This window comes from Vigna angularis, chromosome 2 (assembly GCF_016808095.1).
Source record: "Vigna angularis cultivar LongXiaoDou No.4 chromosome 2, ASM1680809v1, whole genome shotgun sequence".
NCBI lineage: Eukaryota > Viridiplantae > Streptophyta > Magnoliopsida > Fabales > Fabaceae > Vigna > Vigna angularis.
Window position 1 is genome coordinate 31,081,718 of NC_068971.1, and position 21,836 is coordinate 31,103,553.

The 21,836-nt window shown below is 32.4% G+C and overlaps 1 protein-coding gene, 1 long non-coding RNA gene and 2 other non-coding genes across 4 annotated transcripts; 3 read left to right on the forward strand and 1 right to left on the reverse strand.

Annotated features, from left to right (window-relative positions):
* Positions 1-5,123: 5,123 nt before the first annotated feature.
* LOC108326797 (glycerophosphodiester phosphodiesterase GDPD1, chloroplastic) lies at positions 5,124-7,534 on the reverse strand. The gene is made up of 7 exons (XM_017560362.2): positions 7,253-7,534; positions 6,994-7,175; positions 6,640-6,699; positions 6,272-6,550; positions 6,049-6,144; positions 5,759-5,955; positions 5,124-5,659 (listed from the first exon to the last, which is right to left on the reverse strand). The coding sequence occupies exons 1-7, from the start codon at positions 7,347-7,349 to the stop codon at positions 5,425-5,427; spliced, it is 1,146 nt and encodes a 381-aa protein (XP_017415851.1). The 5' UTR covers positions 7,350-7,534; the 3' UTR covers positions 5,124-5,424.
* A 4,533-nt stretch (positions 7,535-12,067) lies between these two features.
* LOC128195667 (U6 spliceosomal RNA) lies at positions 12,068-12,170 on the forward strand. Its single transcript, XR_008247464.1, has one exon. It is a non-coding gene; the product is annotated as a U6 spliceosomal RNA (small nuclear RNA).
* On the forward strand, positions 12,082-12,870 carry LOC128195529 (uncharacterized). The gene is made up of 2 exons (XR_008247148.1): positions 12,082-12,158; positions 12,261-12,870. It is a non-coding gene; the product is annotated as an uncharacterized LOC128195529 (long non-coding RNA).
* Positions 12,632-12,855, forward strand: LOC128195663 (small nucleolar RNA U3). Its single transcript, XR_008247460.1, has one exon. It is a non-coding gene; the product is annotated as a small nucleolar RNA U3 (small nucleolar RNA).
* Positions 12,871-21,836: the final 8,966 nt, after the last annotated feature.

Here is a 21,836-nt window from a genome sequence, read left to right on the forward strand (position 1 = left end):
TTCTCAGAGTGAAGCTACAAAAGTTCTTGATTTAGTTGGAGATGATGTGGTATGTCATGATGCGTATGTCAAAACAGTGAAGGAGGGTGATGACAGATGAAAGAAAGAAAAATATGGTGAGAATATTGTGACTATTACTTCTAGAAATAGATTAGAAGATGCAACTGTTTTTAGTAGGAGAAATTTCATCCAAGAATTCATCATATTTGTGTCACAAGCAAATAAAACACTAGAAAATCAATTGTAAGAATATTTCTTTCCAAGGCTACAATCTATAACATTCAAAATCAGTTGCCAACAAGATCCATAGGACTTGAATAGAGATTTGGAAATTACTCTAGATGTGGGAGAAGGGTAAAAAATGAAGAATCACACCCTGAAGAAAAAACCAAAACAGAAATAAGATTTGTAATAGAAATATATTATGATGGAGGAGGGGATGCAACAATAAAGAGAGTTGAAGATGGAGATGCAGCCAAGAAACATTTTTTCCTAAAATCATAATTATGTAATATGAATAAGAATTCATGGTTGAATTTAGATCTAATAATGATTCGAACATTTTGGAATTCTAATGTATTGGGTTCAGAGTTTGTTTTTGGTGATTTTTGTTGGAGGCAAGCTAAGAGTAAACCTTGGTGGCTTGGCCTAATTTATGACACACAAAATGTATTTGATGACAAATTAAAGCTAGAACAAAAGAACAAATCTCTTGTTACCAACTTCGGGCAAGAAAGACAGAATAAGGGAGAAGTTTTACAATTTTTTAACTCAAAAGTTTGGGTTTGATCTTTAATTTTGGTTATATTTTTTTACATTTATTGAACTAAATTATATTTGTATGGTCACAAATGAAATTATTAAGTTTAGGAATCAATATAAAAATCACATACTTTCTAAAATAGAGAAACCAAATGTCTCACCCGGTTTATTCTATCATAAATTGTAATAGTTGGTACGTAATAACAACTCCTTTAAAGTTATAACTATAATGTTTTAATTAATTAAAAATATAATAATATTTTATAACTTTAACTTTTACATTGAATAATTCTTCGTTTAAAAAAATGATTTCAAAATAGTATGTTTTCCCTTCCGAAAATAAAATTGACTTCAAAATATTTAATTTAATATATACATAAAGGACCCGCCCGAGCTTAGTCAGCAGCTGCAATGATCTAGAAGACCAGATTGAAGGCAGTACAAAAACCAATTTTTTATTTTGACTTAATTATTAAATTAAATTACAATATAATATTTTAACTTCACACATTTAGTTTCTAATATAATACAGAATTATTCACTCCTTTTGTAAATAAGATAGTTAAGAGTATATCTTTTATATTAAAGATTCATGTATTATTTTATCTTAAGTCTGTACACGTAAAATATCAGATCGGTCGTTTATCGACGAAATAGGCTAAAAACTGGAAAACAAAGACTAAGGGACTCTATTTTTGCTTAGCGATGAAGGAAATCTATATTACAAATAAGATAAAAAAACCATGTCATAATCAATTAAATATAAGAAAAAATAGTAAGAACCTGATTCCATTTTATTTTCATTGAATTAACATACCTATATTTTTGTCTATGTCTGAAGTAGATTCTATTTATACATTCTACGAATCTAATACTGATTCTGTGTTAACATCATACTTCATTTTTGTCTGCCATAAGCAGATTCTGATTATAGCTGCAATTGCAAATATAACATGGTTGAGGTTACTTGCAACATAAGGAATTACTTTCCCAAAAGGGCCTCTTATTTTCGTATTGGCCCCAAAGGTTTTGGAGTTACAGCCCATTACACGATACTTTCTTCTTTCTTTTTTCAATCACTTTTATTGCATGGGGGAGTTTGAACTCTACTTACCCGTGTTAATTGAAATGAAGTCATTGTGCTTATTAAATAAGTCAACTGAGTTCATCGGTAGCATAACTGAGATCGGGACACTCGATTGGTTGAAGAACCACTAAATATCGCTGGGTGAAGACACATATTGAATCAATCAAATATCATCACCAAGAATGATTGGACTAGAGATGTGTGGTAAGTAAAAGTACATAATAAATACTATAAATAAAAAATTCAAGATAATTGTTCACTTTTATTAATAGTGTTGTTACCATAAGTGTTACAGTAGTAGTTAGCATAGGTGCTGAGTGGATAAACCAAAGATTTATCTGTAAGATGTTAGTGATGACATCAAGGATTAGAGATCAAGATGAAGATGAAAGTTTGAGGATCGAGTAATTCATTATGATTGAATTCTTTATGTTAGAGGATTAGGAATCCTATTATTATTACTTCTATGTATGAAGTGTTTGATTATGGTTGATATAATCAGAGGTATGTATCTTGTATGTTTAATTATGGATGATATAATCAAAAGCATGCATCTTGTTGTGTGTTTGATTATGATTGATATAATCAGTATGTATGTATCTTATTGTTATGATTGTTTTATCGGTAGCTTACCCCATACATGTTTGTGTTTGTGCATGTGAATGTGATGATTGTATAATGTGTGATGTTATACGAGAACAGATGATGCTACAAATGAAGGTAAAGCTTGATACATTCGTGAGATGACGGTGACAGACTTGGGGCTTTATTTAAAGCTATTCCAATTGAGTTTTTTAAAGACAATGTAATTGGGGTTATTTTATTTCCTTCGTTACTTTGGTTTTATTTAAATAATGCAATTGAACAAGTAATTTGGAACTATTATGCGATGCAAGTTTAAATGCTGAAGTTTTTGAAAATACGTTTCTGCGCTATAAGGAAGTTTTAAAATTTACCGATTTTTGTAAACCTGTGACATCCTAGAATTTTGGGGTGTTACAACTTTCAAAGAGGAATTTAATTCAAGAATACACTCTAATGAAACAATTCTCATAAATTTCAAAAGTGATTTTTACAAAGGTGAAGTTAGGTATTTATACTAACACATGCTTTAGGCAAGCTTGCCTACCAGAACATCAAAATTACAAGTGGCAGAACACTTGGAAGACTTGTTGGGATATATGCTATCACTATTAGATCATGTTCTTAGTAATACTTTGTTGTTTTATGATTTTTTTTTAAATCAAAATTTGGAGTTAGGTATGATGTACATTGGTTGGATGAATGTGTGTGAATTGCCAATTTTGGTTATAAAACATGAACCAAAATACCCCAAAGTAGATTTCAATTTTAATAGAATGTCTTACATTTGTGACTTTTTCATTCAAATCAATGTACATTGGCCTATGATTTCAATTTTTGCCTATGTTTTTAGTTAGTTTCTTGGTTTTTGTACTTGTTAAATATACTTTAGATTAGTTTAGCTTAAGCAATAATTTCATATTATCTTTTCATTTGAATTTGTCCTTTTGACTAATGATTCTTATTTTGTAGTAATTATAATTAGGTTATGCTATTATTTTAATTAATTTAGGCTATTTAGTTCACTTTTTGTTGTTATTTTGATTCTGTTCCACATCATATTTAATTACACGATTTAATTCCATTTCATTTTAGCATATATAAATGCATATATAATTGAGACATTACAACTTCATTCATTAGTTTAGTTTAGGTTGTATTTTTTATTAAAAATACATTATTTTCTTTTACATTCTTTTCATTTCATTCTTTGTTTAACCAGATTCTAGTTTAGATTCTTTCCTTTTCAAATTTCATTTCTTTTTCAAATTTCCCAACCTTAGATTTGTAGTTAATTAGTAAATAAATAATAAAGGAATTAACTCCACACTTTAAAATTTAATTAACCGAGTTTGTAAATTGATTCTAGGTTGCCCTTATACTACATTAGTGGAGAATCTAGTTTGTTGACTTTTTGCACGACAGAAACGTCTTTCAACAAATGAAATCGTTGTCGGGAACTTGGCAAATTAAGTCTTTGAGTGTAAAGTTAGTCTTGTATGGGTTTATGTTTTCTGTTTTTGCATTTTGTGTGTTTAGCTTCTATTTTTGAAATTCTAAAAGCTGTAAATAGTGATTCTTGTCCATGTTATTCTTTTGTGTGCTTGGTATAATCTCTTTTTGAAATGTTGTCTAGGTTAAGAACAGGTTGTGCACACATCTTGGGAGTCTTTGCAAGAAGGACTTGGACAAAACAATATGGCTACATAAGTAGAGATGTCAACGAAGGAGTGGAATAACCAGGAGGAGGTAGGTTTCTAGTTTTTCTTCCTTCAAGCGCCGCCAATGCAAAGGACAAAAGATTTTGAGTTGAAGATTGGAGCATGCGGAGCATTAGGAGGATGACACATGACCATTACTAAGGAGAAATCATCTCCATTAGAAGCATGACACACTATCACTACTAAGAATAAATTTTATCCATTAGGAGAATGACACATTGTCACTACTAAGGATAAATTCTCTCTATTAAGAGAATGTCACATAACAAGAGCATGTTTATCACAAAAGAGAACAACTTGGAAATCACTCTAAACATCTTTATCTCTTATTATCCTAAAAAGGCACAATCACCATTATGATGATAAAAATTTAAGTGTACCATAACTCTAACTCTTCTTGAATATGTTTAGTCACTCTAAACATCTTTATCTCTTGTTATCCTAAAAAGGCACAACCACCATGATGATAAAAATTTAAGTGTACTATAACTCTAACTCTTCTTGAATATGCTTAATCATAACGAGAGAGATATAACATCATTACTCAACCATAACTAATACATTAAAATAACCAAATTATTCCTTAATATATTCTTTTAAAACTGTTCAATGTCGTAAACATTGTTTATCTTCCTTTTTATTCACTCAAATCTTAATTACGTTTCCCTCACTTCGCATCAATTTAGTTTTTTTTATCAATTTTTGTTTAAATATTTAATCAAAACATATTCAAAAGGAAATATTTTAAAAAATAACCAAGATAGTAAAATAAAATTTATTGTGCATATGGTATTGCTTTGATTTGATTTTAACCCGTAAATAACACCAATTCAATCAAATCCAAGTTAGTGTAATGAGTGGATTTGATGAAACCTCAATCACAACATTTAACACCTTGTCCATAATAAGAACACGAAAAAGAAACTAAAATTTAAAAAGCACAGCAAAACTTCTTGCCGGGGAGGAAGAAATGAAAAAGTTTGGTATTTTCTCATTGAAATGGTAGACAATACAACAACGGTGTAAGAACATTTGGTACAGTAAAGATATGTCTGTGACTATTTGCACGAGGACCTTCAAACTACTTAATTCATACAGAATATCTTTCCATTATCCCCCAAGAGAAAAGAAGAAACATATGTACAAGGGTTGAGCTTTTATGGAACCCCTCCAGAGGGTTCCACTGTTTTGTGAAGGGATAAATCCTGAACTATTGAGTGTATATGTAATAGGCCAAGTCAATTAAAAGCCGCATCTTTCTGTTGTTAGTTTTCAAATTTGTATCAATTGTGGGATAAGCTTCAAAAGGAAAGATAACTCCTGCTGTGAAAATTGTGGATTTGAGTTTCCCTGCACCGTCCCACTCCCCTCCGTAAAACCCTCCCCATCACCACCCTTTTTTGGCTTTATCATATCTGCAACTGCTTCGGTTATTTCTTTAACCAAATCCACAATTACTCCATCAATTCCCATTAGATGTTGCATGTAAACTGCCTCAGGAACATTGCTGCAATTTCAAAGATAATCATCAGCCAAAATGTTACACCAAAAACATTCCTTTCTCAAGCAATTAACAAAGGAAAGAGAATACTAAAAACAAACATACTTTAATTTGCCGTAAGAAAGGAGGCAGAGCTTGGACTCCTTTATCTTGGTTACTGTAGCAGGATCTCTAAAAATCCCTTTAATTTCTGAGACAATTCCTTCCAATCCATTCTCAACGGAGAGCTTCATGGCCTCCTCCAATGAGTTTCTCCTCACATCTTCATAGATTTCACATCCTCCATTTGTCAAGAAAAAGACCTGGTTGTTCCCAACAAATTAACCACAACATCAGATCCAGTTAAAGAAATAAAATAATTTCTCAGAACAACTAAAAAGGCTTAAAGAACTAACAGGGTAGTTGCTTTGCAATTTCCGGATGAGCAAGGCTGCATCTGGCTGGAATGTTGAGAAGATAATAGGTCTATCCTTGGCGTATTCAAACACAACCTGCACCGCACAAGTATCAAAGACAATGACAGATCCAAGTCACCACTTTTGAATGTAAAACTAACACAAAACACTCAGTGTCCCCCATAAACACATTTTAGGCTTAAAATTGAATCTCTTTGTGTACCTTTAAGATGGTTTGAAGGACATGAACGAGATAATCTTGCTCATAGACAATGTGATCATCGAACTTCAACTCAATATTAAAACCAATAGCGGGTTCCACCTTCACAAAAGCCTCTTGGAGAGTGCACAGTGAATCATCTTGTTCAACATCCCATGGCATTATCTTCCCATCTTTTTTCCTTAGCAAAACCTTTCCCTCATTGCCATGCTCTCTCTGAGGCCCATAAGAAAGAAACTCGGAAAGACTCAGCTCTGTGATCCTCCTTCCAAATACAGTACCCTGCAAAACACATTAATTCCAACATAAACCGAAAAAACTCGACCAATTGAAAAGAAAGCATCAAAGCAAAACGACAAGAAAAAACTCACATTCTCCTCCGAGAAGATGAAATCGTCGTGGAAAATGACTGGGCAGTCATCTCTCGTCACCTACAAAAAACGTGCATTTTTTAATTCGTTTTCTTTTTTTTTTCAATAAAAAATGCAACGCGTCAAACAAAACAAACAAGCAGCCAATCAGTACCGATTCGACGGAAGAAAAGGAGCAGACGGTCAAAATAGGGCCAAGAAAGGCAAATTATTTACAGAAAAGCCACCGGGGAAAAATAGGAAAAGGAGAAAACTAGTTGTGGCGACGAACAAGAAGGAAAACGGTGCACGCGGGGGAACGTTAAATTGCATTGAGTGCAGAAGCAGAAAGAGGAAAATAACAGAAACGGTTACCTGAACGTCAAATTCTATGAAATCAAGAGGAAAAGTAGAGGCGGCGTTGAAGGACATTATGGTATTTTCCTTTATGGCTCTCATTCTTCGATCCGAAGATTGCAGAACGTTCATGCCGTTACCCCTGTGGCCGATGACGACGAACTTGGGCATCTTGAAGCCGCTCCGATCCATCTCGACCCCTGCATTAACGATTACCAAGAACGTTAGGAAGAAAAGGTGGGAAAAGGAAGAAGAGAAGGGAAGAGAGGGTAAGAACCGTTGGGGAAGCGGGAGGAGCAGAGGGCGAGAGAGGCGTTCTCGGGGACGTGGTCAAGGGAAGGGACGTCGATGACATGGACGGCCTTGAGAGCCATTTGGGTGGAAGGAGAGAGAGAGGGGAGGAAGGGGAAAGGGGGCTGGTGATGAGGAGGGCGTCGGATGGTTTCTTGGTGGTGGTGGTGGTGAAGAACAAGGTATGGTTTGGTCTGCTATTTATTGCTTCCACCTACGCCAAATTCTCCCTCCAACGGATCTCCCCACGAATATTCCCCTCCCGTCTATATGCTTTGGATATTCTCTTGTCATTTTAGACCCTTTCAATTTCAACCTACACTTTTTCTTTTTCTTAAATTTTTTCTGTATCTATATCATATGTCTCAAACTCTTCTTCAATCATTGCCAATTTTCATCCAAACATTAAAATTACAAAAATATGTCATCTATTAAAATTGGACTAGATTTTCGTGTAATGTATGAATAATCCCATATTCAATTAAAATATATATATATATTATCTAAATAAGTTCAAAACAATAACTTTAAAAACAAACACCTTTTCAACCATTTAAACCACTAAAACAACAAACAATTGCTTTATCTCTTACAACTTCCAAAAATAAAGCAAATGACCATGAATACCTTTCAATTCCAACAGACTTTGAGCTAGAATAAAAAAAATCTTCAAACAATATCGGATAACTAGGAATTGGTCTGATCAATTTCCAGCACAAACTGTTCTAGACACCAAGCCCTATGACCATTTTAGGAGGAAAAGCTACAATATTCATTATTTGGTGTTAATCTTTTAATTGGATAATTTTATTTTTTTAATAAATAAAAATAATTCTTTATTTATGTATTAAAATAAATTATTAAATATTTTTTATTTAAAAGGATTAAATTTCTAAAATAACACTTACGTAATTTTTACAAAATTATATATATTTTGTAGTGATTGTAAAAGTAGAGGAAACAACGTCACGGCTGTGGTCCAAAAGAACATATGTGGCGGGTGAGAAGTGGCTGGGTGACAGCTGGGGTATTATGTTATACCTGTTGACCAGTGACAAGGCAAAATACAAGGTGTTTGAAGAAAATCTATGGTGGGATCGTCCGAACATCGCGGACTAGGGTATTTTATGAGATAGAGGATGAATGAAGAATCATAATTTATCGGATATGACGTGGTGGCACGTAGATAGATGGAGCTAGATAGAGAGAGGTCGGTGGTTATAATTGGATGAGACAACGAAAAGGATTTAGGAATGACTCATAGCTGGCTTGGCCAAACTAAAATTAAATGTGATTAATTTTTTATTTAATGATACAAATTGATGTTCTGTTTGTATTTTTAGGAAAACAAATAAAAAGTTAAAATAGGATGGAAACGATTTGATAAAAAAAATTAGGAAAAAATGTTTTCAAAATTATGTAATTTAATTAATTTGATATAAAATAGAAACATTAAGAAATATCACATTATATGTTTTTAATCTTTACAAAAATATTTATTAGTATACTTACCTGGTACAAGTAAAAATCTTCAAGATAAACTAAATTTCTCTATAAGTTGAACTGTTGTGAAGTGGATTTAGCTTCAAGAAAAAGTAAAGAAAGATTCACGTACAAAATAAAGTTAATAAAGAAATATAAATAGTATAAGTGTATGAGGTATTTAGTGATGAATAGGAGTTACTTTCTTATAAAGTACATATACAAGGATGAATAGACATGCATAAAATCGATTAATAGTTCTTGATAATAAGATAACGAGATAATATTCATATAACATAAGATATATCCTTTAAACCATGCATCTTCAATTTCTCAAATATCCTTTAACTAATAAGGTAATTCCATTAATTTTGTGTTGTTTAGAAATTATGTGCATTGAATAAAGCATTGAAACCTACATCTCATTTCTCCTACTACGAAACATTCTCCTATTACGAAACATACTCTCCATTTCATTTCATCTATTAAGAAACCCTGTACCTCATTTGCACACTCATTTGAATTTGTTCATCTCTTCAATTTCGTAAAGTATTTTTCTCCACTCCATTTCATTTCTTTTCATTGAGTGTGTTTCTCTCCACTTCATATCATGTATTCTCCTCTTGAGTGTGATCTTCAGAGTTGAGAGAGATTTGAGAGAGATTTTTGTTGAGATAGCTTAGGATGTTGAGGTGGTGCTTCGAGGCAACTGAGCTTGGAGATGGTGCTTCCAGGTAATTGGTGTGGTGTTGTTGTTGATTGACATTGTTGTTGAGAGGTTTTCTTTTTGAAGAATCTGTTTCTAGATGCATGATATGAGATATAAAGCACATCAAACATGAATCGGATCTGGAAATCCGAAAATCACAATATCGAATGTCGAGATGCGATGCAGGATGATTTTTGAATATAATTATTGTATTAGTTTATAATTATTTTTAAGTTTATGTATGAATTTATAATTTAATTGGATAATTTTTAATTATTAGAAAATAATTTATATGAATTTATTAAATTTAACAAAAATATTTTACAAAAAATAAAAATTGAAAATGTGTGTATCATATATGAAACTCTGAAAGGGAGTTTATGATATTTGATTCACCTTTATCGAATGTCGAACTTCGATAAAGGGAGAATAGGATATCGAGATCCGATAATCTCTTTTTAGGATTTTCATATCCAATGTTTTTATGTGGTGTTGCATGTGTTTAGTTCATATCCGATGCATGTTGCTTCTTTTTTCATATCCAATAATTAAGTAATTAATATTATTTAACAACATTTAGGTTTATTTTATAAAAAATTAAATAAAATCAGTTAACTTAATTTTTATAATTATTAAATTTTGTTAATATAAACATTGCATTATAAATGTTTAATTTTTATAATATAAAAAATGCATATTTATAGTTATTTAAATTATTTGTAAGTTGATTATATTATTTATAAATGTATAATTTATAGTATTAGTTTATGATTTTATAATTTAATTATAAATGTTTAATTTATTGTATTAGTTTTTTTTTGTTTAAAAAATTGTAATTTATTAAAGAACTTTGGTATTTAAAATTCATATGAAAATTTTAAATAATTTTTTAGATAGTTTTAAATATTATTATTTTGGTGTTTTTTAAAAAGTTTATTACATTATTTATAAATTTATAAATGTATAATTTATTGTATTAGTTTATATTTTATAATTTAATTATAAATTTTGAATTTATTGCATTAGTTATTTATTTTGTTATAGGTGATTATAGTCTAAACAGACGAATATCCTTATGGAATGGATTCTCAAATAAATTATAGCATGTTATCAAATTTTTCGTCTTTTGTAAATGAGGTTATTGAGGGAGATCTGACGAATTATTTCACAACAAATCATTTTATAGTTTAATAATTTTAGTTAGAATAAAAAAAAAGTGGACACATATGTGCTAAGTTTGGGTGTGTTTTCACCTATGTGAACACATGTATATTAATCAATTAAGGAAAATGTTTTTTTAACAACTTTTTTGACAATTTTTTTACAACAACCTATGTGGTAGTTTATGATTGGTCTGTTTCAAATATACGGACCAATAAAATATGACACATAGTCATTAGTAACTTAGGAGTTAGTTTGGCGTGCCCAAAGTTTGGCCTAGGTAGAGATTCCTGAACTTTGCTTGACAATAACAGCACAGGAAAGATGTCTGCCAACAACACTGTAAGCATTTGAAAATGTTTGACCAGCCAAGACCAATTAAATAACCCAATGAGGTTGGTATTTGGTTGGTTCATGTATTAAGTTTGAGGAAGAAGGAGCTCATATCATTGGTGTGATGTAGGAGTGTTTGTGTTGAAGTCGTGTGTCTTGAGTGCAGTGAAGAAAAAGCTCAGATCAGGTTAGTTTGAGAGTGATTCTTTGTAACTATGTTTTTCTATGAGAGTGTGTCTCGAGAGCTCATATGGTTCTTTGAGAGTAGTTGTTTAATTAAAGGTTGTACTAAGATTGTTTAAAACTACGACTGTCGGGTCTCATCGCTTTTCATAGTCAGTTGTTCATTAGTGTACAAATCGTACGGACATACAGTACAATACATAAAATTTAACGTAGAGTCAACCAAATTCATTAATGAAAGTAATCTATAATCCAAAAGTAAAAAAAAAAGATTAGAATCGGATGAGCTCATAGTTAATTAATAAATAAAAGTGAAATTAAATGAATAATTATATGGAATGGGTGAAGGAAACCGTCTTTTCATTTTTTGTCGAAATACGTTGTAAAAAAATAAGAATACTTTGTCTACTTTTCAAAGTTCATTTGATGTATTATTAGTCGGTGAGTTTTATATAAATTATGGTTTACAGTTAATTTTAAACATATAATGAAGATTAGAATTATTCTAAAAAAATCATTAATGTATAATAATACTGGTTAATAATATGACTGCAATAATATATAATATAAAATGATAAATGGTGATAAAGTACATAAAAGCAAAATGACAGTTAAGAAAACCAGAGATGCGAAGAGAAAAAATAAAGAAGAATAGCAGAAGTAAATAGAAAAATTGTGAAATGAAAAGTAGGGTGCAGTGTGAAATGATGAGGCTAGCAGGGAAGCTAAGTTAGCAGTGTTTAGAGTGAAATCCTCTTATCTTATTGTCGTGTTTCAGAAAATGCGATAAATAATATCTTCTTTTGTATTTCCGGTGGATCATGTTACTCAACATATTCTAGTTTTCTTCCACTTTATTCCCATTAGAGTCCCACAACGTATAGTTTCACTAAAACTTTATTGTTTATAAAGATGCAGACTGTACACTAGCTTGTCCCTTCGGGGACATCCGATAAAATTGGAACGATACAGAGAAGATTAGCATGGCCCCTGCGCAAGGATGACACGCACAAATCGAGAAATGGTCCAAATTTTTTTTAATTTTTTTCCTTAGTTCAGGTTAGTTTCTTCCAAGTTTTTTGTAATTTTTTATAAATATACTCTTCGGGTTTGAATGATTTTACAGGGCATTCGTAGTATTCAGAGACACTGTTCCACACACGGCCCCAACAACCAATTTGCACAAATGAGTGTCTCTTCAGTGATATGGGATGAATTCGAACACCACCATGAGCTCCAGAGACAACATACCATGTTTGCCACGAGATGCAACAAAAATAAAAACCCATAAAGCCAATCCATCTCCTTCCTCTAAAATCTTTCTAGGCCAAACCTTCCAACATCTTTCCTATCAATTTTTCATAATCAAAATAAATAATCTCATCAAACGCATCTTCAGATTGAACTACTCACCATGCAAACAACTAATATAGTCCCACATTGAAATAGCTATGAAAAGAAAGTATATTTATAAATGTTCAACTGACAGGCTTGGCCACGACCTTACTTGAACAGGATCTGTTCTATAGGCTCGTACCTCTGTATCCTTAAGTTCTAAGGAGACAGGAACTGAAGTCTGGTGGATGAACTATGATCCTGTGATCAGAGCGTGATTAACGGTAGTGTGAGGCTTTCCTTCTGGACGAGACTCATCATCAACTGTAGAGGATCGTTCCCTGACTCTACAGGCTAGGGATGGTTGCAGGATTGTCTGACAGACTCCCATCAAACCTTTTTTTAATATCATCTTTCACATTTTATGATAACTTTTACCTTTACTATGGTAAGATACTGAATGTACAGAGGACGATTATCAATAAATAAACATATTTAATCGCATATGTGAAAATGTTCCACATACCACGTTTTTGCTGACGTTACATATTCAGAGCTAACGAATTCCAGATTCAACACAAATTGTTCATCTCCAACATCAAACATTTTTTTTCTACTGGAAATATAAACTGAAGTTTAATTAATTGCCAGAAAGTTATAACCACCTACTTATATATTCTCTTTTCTAATTCAAATTCTTGTTTTAAATATTAGACACTCTATTTTTTTTTTAATTATTAAGATTTATAAAAGTTCATTTTAATCTCAGTTTCTTGTTTAATGATATAAATTAGTCATTCAACACAAATAATTAAAATTTAACATTATCACGAAGAAATCATTCCCTTTGTATGGAATGTGTTTGTTTTAACTTCTATACTTTCATATTTGTATTTTAAAAAAACATTAATTAAATTGAAAATAAAGTTTAATGAAATATAATAATTTATTCACTAAATCTATATTTAATTGTTAATCAAAATAAAATATTTAAATTTTTTAAAATTTATCATTTGTTATAATTTGTTTCCCTTAAAATTAACGCTTTGCGTTAAAACGCAAAACAAAATATGCAATATTTTGTGAAAAGTTATGCTATATAAGTCATTAAACCTACCCTAAATTGAAGGGTTGTGCTGTAAAATTTTACACTTTTGTTTAACTTTTGATGCCCAACTTCTTTCATTTCACAATGTCATTTTTTCTCCACCTTTTTATTACTTTTTTTTTCAATTAATATTATGTGAAAGGACAAAATGTTAAAATGAAACTTTGGCACCTCAAATACATGAATGAAATTGCTGTTGCCTTCCTTTCAGTTTGTTTTCCTTTTAAATGCACGATACTTTTAATTGAAAATGATATACAAAACTTGATTAACATATATTGCATAAGATTACATAAGTTAATTTTAGACATTTTGATCCTGCTTCACACTCATGCGTAAGATAATAATTGTGCTTAATTATTTGCTAGAAAATATATAACTAATTGAAGAAACATTAGTAAAAAATGGTATAGAAAAGTAATGTACCCAACTATTTTTTAGGGAGATCTTTTACGGATCTCTGCGTTGCAAAATGAAGCAGCTTGCTTGCGTCAAGGAGATAGCACTGTCACATAATTCTTTACTAAGCTTCAAATCATATGGGATGAACTTGAAAATTTTCGTCCTGAACCGGTTTGCTCGTGTGAAATACGATGTTCTTGCACAATGACTGTGATTATTGTCCAAAGAAAACATGAAGATTGTGTCCTGCAATTTCTTCGAGGGTTGAATGAGCAATATGGTAACACTCAATCCCATGTCCTTCTAATGGATCCCATGCCCTCTATTTCCAAAAAAAATTTCATAAGTTGTGCAACAAGAAAGACAAGTTATGAATAACAATTTTCTTAATGCTTTAAAAACAAAAAGTGTAGCTGTTATTAATCCTGTTTCATGTTCATATTGTGGTAAAAATGGGCACACTAAGTCTGTTTGTTTCAAGAAAAATGGCTTCCCTGCCAACAAAAATTTTACCAATCGAAAGACTTGCTCTCGCTGCGGTAAAGCTGGCCACACCATTGAGGTTTGCTCCAAAAGCATGGGTTTCCTCCCGGTCATAGACTTCAGAGTGGAAAAAGCTTCATGACCAGAAACCAAGACCGATAGTCAAGACGATGCTCCTGATCATGAAGTTCGGCTAACTCAACAACAGTATCAAGCTTTAATGGCTCTTATCAAACCCACCAATGATACATGGTCGGCTTCCACTAATCAAATCAGTTCTATAGTCTCTACCTCCACTACTACAGGTAAAATCTTTTTTGGTCTTAATTCACACAAAGAAAAAGGTAGTGTCTCTTGGATTTTAGATTCTGGCGCAACAGATCACGTTGTTTCTTCTCTTAATCATCTTCAACCATATGAAAAAATTACCCCAATTACTATCAATTTACCTAATGGTCTGCAAACAAAAGCTACTCATAAAGGAGTTATTCGGATATATGACAAGATCATTCAAAAGGACGTTCTTATCATTCCAGATTTTTTTTATAATCTTATAAGAGAGGGAAGTTTAAGTGTTTGTAGTGTTTGAGGTTAAGTATAAAGGTTTTGGTGCTAAGGGTAAGAAGGTTGTTGGGTTGTTCTGTTATTGTGGTGACAATGGCTAGTTTGTTATTGGTTGGAGGGGGTGTAGGTTCTCTTGGTGGTGAGGTTTGTCTTGGTGGTGAAGGTTGTGTTGTTTGTGGAGGTGAAGATGGTGGAGTTTTATGTGGAGGTGTAGACGGTCTAGGTAATGATATTTGTGGAGGTGAGGGTGGTTAAGGTTGAGCATCAGGAGTGGAAGGTGTCTAAGAAGGTTGGTTGGGAGGTGGCATAGGGATGGCATAGGGATGGCATAAGGTATGTCCTTAGACACTTGTCTAAACGAACGCTTAGGTACCAATTTGGGCCTTTTTGGAGGGGGCTCTTCAATGCTTACACCTTTGGACACTATGAGGCGTTGTTTTCGCTTAATTCTTAAAAGGAGTAAAAACATGTCCATCAAAGTCAAACTTCTCTTCAGGGTAGTTCTTGGGGGAAGAGCACTTTTGTGCCTTCTTTGAAATTACGAGAAACACTAGAAAGGGAGTTGAATAGTTCTTATGGAAATATTTTTTTTCGGCATTAGTACTTGATAACCCTTGTTAGTAATTGGATGATCCTCGTGAGTAGCTAAACCTTTGACTTGTAAACATTGCTCTGATAGAAATGTTTATAGCTTGTGTGTTTAGCTAATTTTCAGTAACATCTAGCAAAAGTAGCTCTTAAGGAATAACAAGTTTGTTAACAATTTGCTTTGCAAACAGTTGCTACGTTTGTAGATAAAATGATTGTAAGGCTAAGACACTAAACACAAACATTTTATCCTGGTTCACTCAACTGAGTTACGTCCAGTTCTCCTCTAATATATCTTATAAGGTTTTACTAGATTTTCAATTAAGTACATTTAAATATTCACACCACTCTTGGTTACATTAGTCAAACCCACTAACCCCTATTACTATGACTAGTGTCAAGTATCACCCACTCTTGGTTGTGTAGTATTCTTCACCACTCCTAATATCCTTAGACACTCCCAATATATTTCCAGTATACTGTCTAGTTGCACCTTATTAAAAAAAAATCAAAGAATTAACATAATAATTATTCTAACAAAGATGTACACACAATAACACCAATTACCAAACTAAAAACACCAAAGTCTCAAAACTATTTTATTTTTAATCACTATATTTTCCATGGGTCTTACACAATATGTGTACCAAATTAAAATTTTATACAATAATTTATTAAGAGATATGATACGGTCACAAAGGTTAATAATTCATTTATCAATTTTTCTGTTACTTTTGCTAATCAACAATATATTTGGATGATTGTTATATGTTTTTTTAGAACATTAGTTACTTTCCTTAATTAGCTTTATTATCTTTTCTACAATTAGCTTTATTATCTTTTCTACAAATAGTTGGGTAAATTATTTTTCTATACCTCATAGAAAAACTGCAGCAGAGGCTTCTGAGCATTTGTGGAAGTTCACGAAGTCGCATCTGTGTATGAGTGAATGCATTATGGAAGAGAAGAGAATAAACCCACAGAGATAAAACTGTAAAACGCACTTTCGTATTATTTGAATAATATGTGTATTGTACAACACAGAGAAAGTTTATATAAGGGAGAGGGAAGAAACAAAAAGGGGGAAAAGAAAACAAAAAAGAAACGGTGGAGCAGTGCCCGTGGAGCAAGTAATGAGAGGCAGTGGCAGTGCTTTTAATAGTTCTCTAACAGCCCCCCTCAAGCTTGGCATAGATGTTCAGAGTGCCAAGTTTGGAATTGATGGTATGGAAGGTGGAAGGAGGAAGGACCTTCGTTAAGATATCAGCAAGCAGTAAAGTGGTATGGGTGGGGAGAAGCTTGATAGTCCCTTGCTGGACTTTTTTGCGAATAAGGTGACAATCTATCTCGGTATGTTTGGTTCTTTCGTGAAAGACCTGGTTAGTAGCAATATTGATTGCAGAGTGGTTGTCACAGAAGATTGTAGCAGGTTGAGAGAACGAAAGGCGAAGATCAGTGAGAAGATTGGTGAGCCATTGAATTTCATAGGCAGTTTGAGCAAGAGCACGATATTCAGCCCCAGAAGAGCTGCGCGAGACAGTTGATTGCCTTTTGGATTTCCATGATATTGGGGAATCCCCTAGGTAAACAATGTATCCCGTGGTGGATTTGCGGGAGTTAGGGCGATCAGCCTAATCTGAATCGCTATAAGCTTTTAAAGAGTGTTAGTAGCTTTTAAAAAAATACCATGACCTGGTGTTTGTTTGATATAACGCAGAATTCTGAAAGCAGCTTGATGATGAAGCTTAGTTGGGGAAGCAACATGTTAAGTGGTGGACTGCATAGGTGATATCGGGACGAGTGTTGGTGAGGTAGATAAGTTTTCCAATTAATCTTCTAAAAGCAGCAGGATCATCAACAGGATCACCTTGAGAGAAAACTTTGGTAGAGAAGTCCATTGGTGTACTAACAGGAGCAACATCAAGCATCCCTGTTTCATTGAGAAGATCAAAAGCATATTTGCGCTGGGATAGATGGATACCTTCACTGCTTCGTGCCACCTCAAAACCCAAAAAGTAAGACAAGTTACTAAGATTTTTAATTTTAAAAAAATCATCAAGCATGTTGGTAATGTGATTAATGTCATTGATGTCATTTCCTTTCAATATTATATCATCTACGTAGACAAGCATGATAGTAATGTTATCACCATTGTGTTTGGTAACGAGAGAATGATCACCTGATGTTTGTGTAAAATCTTGAGAGAGGAGAAAAGAAGATAATTTATCATACCATTGACGACTAGCTTGTTTCAAACCGTAGGGGGATTTGTGGAGGAGGCAAGCTTGGTTAGGACCTGTTGCAGTGACTCCTGGTGGTAATTGCATGTAGACTTCTTCATGCAAGTCTCCATGTAAGAAGACATTATTGACGTCTAATTGCCTTAGATGCCAGTTTTGAGTAGAGGCAAGAGATAAAATAAGGTGTACACTAGTAAGTTTTACCACAGGTGAGAAAGTTTCAAAGTAGTCAATGCCCTCCATTTGAGTGTACCCCTTTGCAACAAGACGGGCCTTGAATCTATCTATTGTGCCATCAGTGTTGCGTTTCTCATTTGCATCTTATAGCCTTTTTATTTGGGGTTAGAGCAGTGATGGTCCACGTATGATTTTGTTCCAAAGTAGTGATCTCTTCCTGCATGGTCGATTACCAATGTTGGTTTTGTATGGCTTATTTGTAGTCTTGTGGATCAACAAAGTTGTCTAAAGAAGAAATAAAAGTTCTATATGCAGTATATATTCTATCAAATGTTAGAATATGATCAATAGGATATTTAGTGCTAGTGCTACTATAGGAAGAGATTTGAAAGTCTTTTAAATATGCAGGGGGTTTTCTTACTCTAGTGGATCGCCTTGGAGAATGAGTGTCATTCTCATTCTCTATATTGTCTTCATCATTATTTTCAAAATCAGAGGAATTATTGGAAGTAAGAATTTCATAAGGTTTATCATGATCATAAGACATTTGATTATTATTCAAAGGTAAAGGAACATGCAGATTATCAGTAGTGGTAGAGTTTTTATCAGGAAAATTAGTTTCATAAAAAATAATATTTCTGGATATTTCAATATCATGCTTGTCAAGATCATAAGTTATATAACCTTTGGTAGTAGGATGGATCCCAAGAAAGAGACTAGGCTTGGCACGAGGATCAAGTTTATTCCTATTAGCTTGAAGGGTGCTCACATAGCATAGGCAACCAAACACTTTGAGTCTACTAATATCAAAATCTTTCTGATACAACCTGTCATAAGGAGAACTATTTTGTGGAAAGGGTGTAGGCATGATATTAATAAGGAGAGTAGCATAATTGAGAGCATAAGTCTATAACTGAACAGAAATATTAGAATGAAAAATTAAAGCTCTAGTGACATTTAGAATATGTTGATGCTTCCTTTCAGCTATACCATTTTGTTGGGGTGTTTCATTACAGGATGTTTGATGAACTATGCCTTCAGTCTTATAGTAATCATGCATAGTAAATTCACTACCATTGTCAGACCTAATGACCTTTATGGTAGTTTTAAATTGATTTTTAACATATGCAATGAAATGAATGTAATGTTGGCGGGTTTCAAATTTAGTTTTCATCAAATGTACCCAAGTATATCGAGTATGATCATCAATAATGGTTAGAAAATATCTATGAGAATGTAAAGAAGCAATAGAGCATGGTCCCCAAATATCAACATGTATAACATCAAAAGGATGTAAAGCATAATAAGTACTAGAAGGAAAAGAGAGACGTTTTTGTTTAGCAGCATGACATGCATTGCAGTTATCAGATCTAGAGTCAATACAATGGTATTTTTGTTTTAAGATATCTAAACATCTATCAGACATATGACCCAAGCGATTGTGCTAGAGATTATTACATCCAACTTTACATATTTGATGAGTATTTGTAGGGTTGTTTGAGTGTTGCCTGATGTTGTTGTAGTTACGAAAGATGTATAAACCAGCATGAGAGTTAATTGAACCAATCTTCTTGTTTGTTGTCATATCCTGAATAAAACAGACGATATTAGTAAAGGTAAGGCATAAATGATTGTGTGCAACCAATTTAGATACAGAGATAAGATTATAAAAAAAATCTGGAATGATAAGAACGTCCTTTTGAATGATCTTGTCATATATCCGAATAACTCCTTTATGAGTAGCTTTTGTTTGCAGACCATTAGGTAAATTGATAGTAATTGGGGTAATTTTTTCATATGGTTGAAGATGATTAAGAGAAGAAACAACGTGATCTGTTGCGCCAGAATCTAAAATCCAAGAGACACTACCTTTTTCTTTGTGTGAATTAAGACCAAAAAAGATTTTACCTGTAGTAGTGGAGGTAGAGACTATAGAACTGATTTGATTAGTGGAAGCCGACCATGTATCATTGGTGGGTTTGATAAGAGCCATTAAAGCTTGATACTGTTGTTGAGTTAGCCGAACTTCATGATCAGGAGCATCGTCTTGACTATCGGTCTTGGTTTCTGGTCATGAAGCTTTTTCCACTCTGAAGTCTATGACCGGGAGGAAACCCATGCTTTTGGAGCAAACCTCAATGGTGTGGCCAGCTTTACCGCAGCGAGAGCAAGTCTTTCGATTGGTAAAATTTTTGTTGGCAGGGAAGCCATTTTTCTTGAAACAAACAGACTTAGTGTGCCCATTTTTACCACAATATGAACATGAAACAGGATTAATAACAGCTACACTTTTTGTTTTTAAAGCATTAAGAAAATTGTTATTCATAACTTGTCTTTCTTGTTGCACAACTTATGAAATTTTTTTTGGAAATAGAGGGCATGGGATCCATTAGAAGGACATGGGATTGAGTGTTACCATATTGCTCATTCAACCCTCGAAGAAATTGCAGGACACAATCTTCATGTTTTCTTTGGACAATAATCACAGTCATTGTGCAAGAACATCGTATTTCACACGAGCAAACCGGTTCAGGACGAAAATTTTCAAGTTCATCCCATATGATTTGAAGCTTAGTAAAGAATTATGTGACAGTGCTATCTCCTTGACGCAAGCAAGCTGCTTCATTTTGCAACGCAGAGATCCGTAAAAGATCTCCCTAAAAAATAGTTGGGTACATTACTTTTCTATACCATTTTTTACTAATGTTTCTTCAATTAGTTATATATTTTCTAGCAAATAATTAAGCACAATTATTATCTTACGCATGAGTGTGAAGCAGGATCAAAATGTCTAAAATTAACTTATGTAATCTTATGCAATATATGTTAATCAAGTTTTGTATATCATTTTCAATTAAAAGTATCGTGCATTTAAAAGGAAAACAAACTGAAAGGAAGGCAACAGCAATTTCATTCATGTATTTGAGGTGCCAAAGTTTCATTTTAACATTTTGTCCTTTCACATAATATTAATTGAAAAAAAAAGTAATAAAAAGGTGGAGAAAAAATGACATTGTGAAATGAAAGAAGTTGGGCATCAAAAGTTAAACAAAAGTGTAAAATTTTACAGCACAACCCTTCAATTTAGGGTAGGTTTAATGACTTATATAGCATAACTTTTCACAAAATATTGCATATTTTGTTTTGCGTTTTAACGCAAAGCGTTAATTTTAAGGGAAACAAATTATAACAAATGATAAATTTTAAAAAATTTAAATATTTTATTTTGATTAACAATTAAATATAGATTTAGTGAATAAATTATTATATTTCATTAAACTTTATTTTCAATTTAATTAATGTTTTTTTAAAATACAAATATGAAAGTATAGAAGTTAAAACAAACACATTCCATACAAAGGGAATGATTTCTTCGTGATAATGTTAAATTTTAATTATTTGTGTTGAATGACTAATTTATATCATTAAACAAGAAACTGAGATTAAAATGAACTTTTATAAATCTTAATAATTAAAAAAAAAATAGAGTGTCTAATATTTAAAACAAGAATTTGAATTAGAAAAGAGAATATATAAGTAGGTGGTTATAACTTTCTGGCAATTAATTAAACTTCAGTTTATATTTCCAGTAGAAAAAAAATGTTTGATGTTGGAGATGAACAATTTGTGTTGAATCTGGAATTCGTTAGCTCTGAATATGTAACGTCAGCAAAAACGTGGTATGTGGAACATTTTCACATATGCGATTAAATATGTTTATTTATTGATAATCGTCCTCTGTACATTCAGTATCTTACCATAGTAAAGGTAAAAGTTATCATAAAATGTGAAAGATGATATTAAA

Bases quoted from the DNA above. Each gene is read 5' to 3' on its own strand.
- LOC108326797 (XM_017560362.2), bottom strand. From the start codon at position 7,349: ATGGCTCTCAAGGCCGTCCATGTCATCGACGTCCCTTCCCTTGACCAC. The intron at 6,700-6,993 runs GTAACCGTTTCT...CGTTTTTTGTAG, and splicing joins TCATAGAATTTGACGTTCAG to GTGACGAGAGATGACTGCCC. The intron at 6,145-6,271 runs GTACACAAAGAG...TGTGCGGTGCAG, and splicing joins TCCTTCAAACCATCTTAAAG to GTTGTGTTTGAATACGCCAA.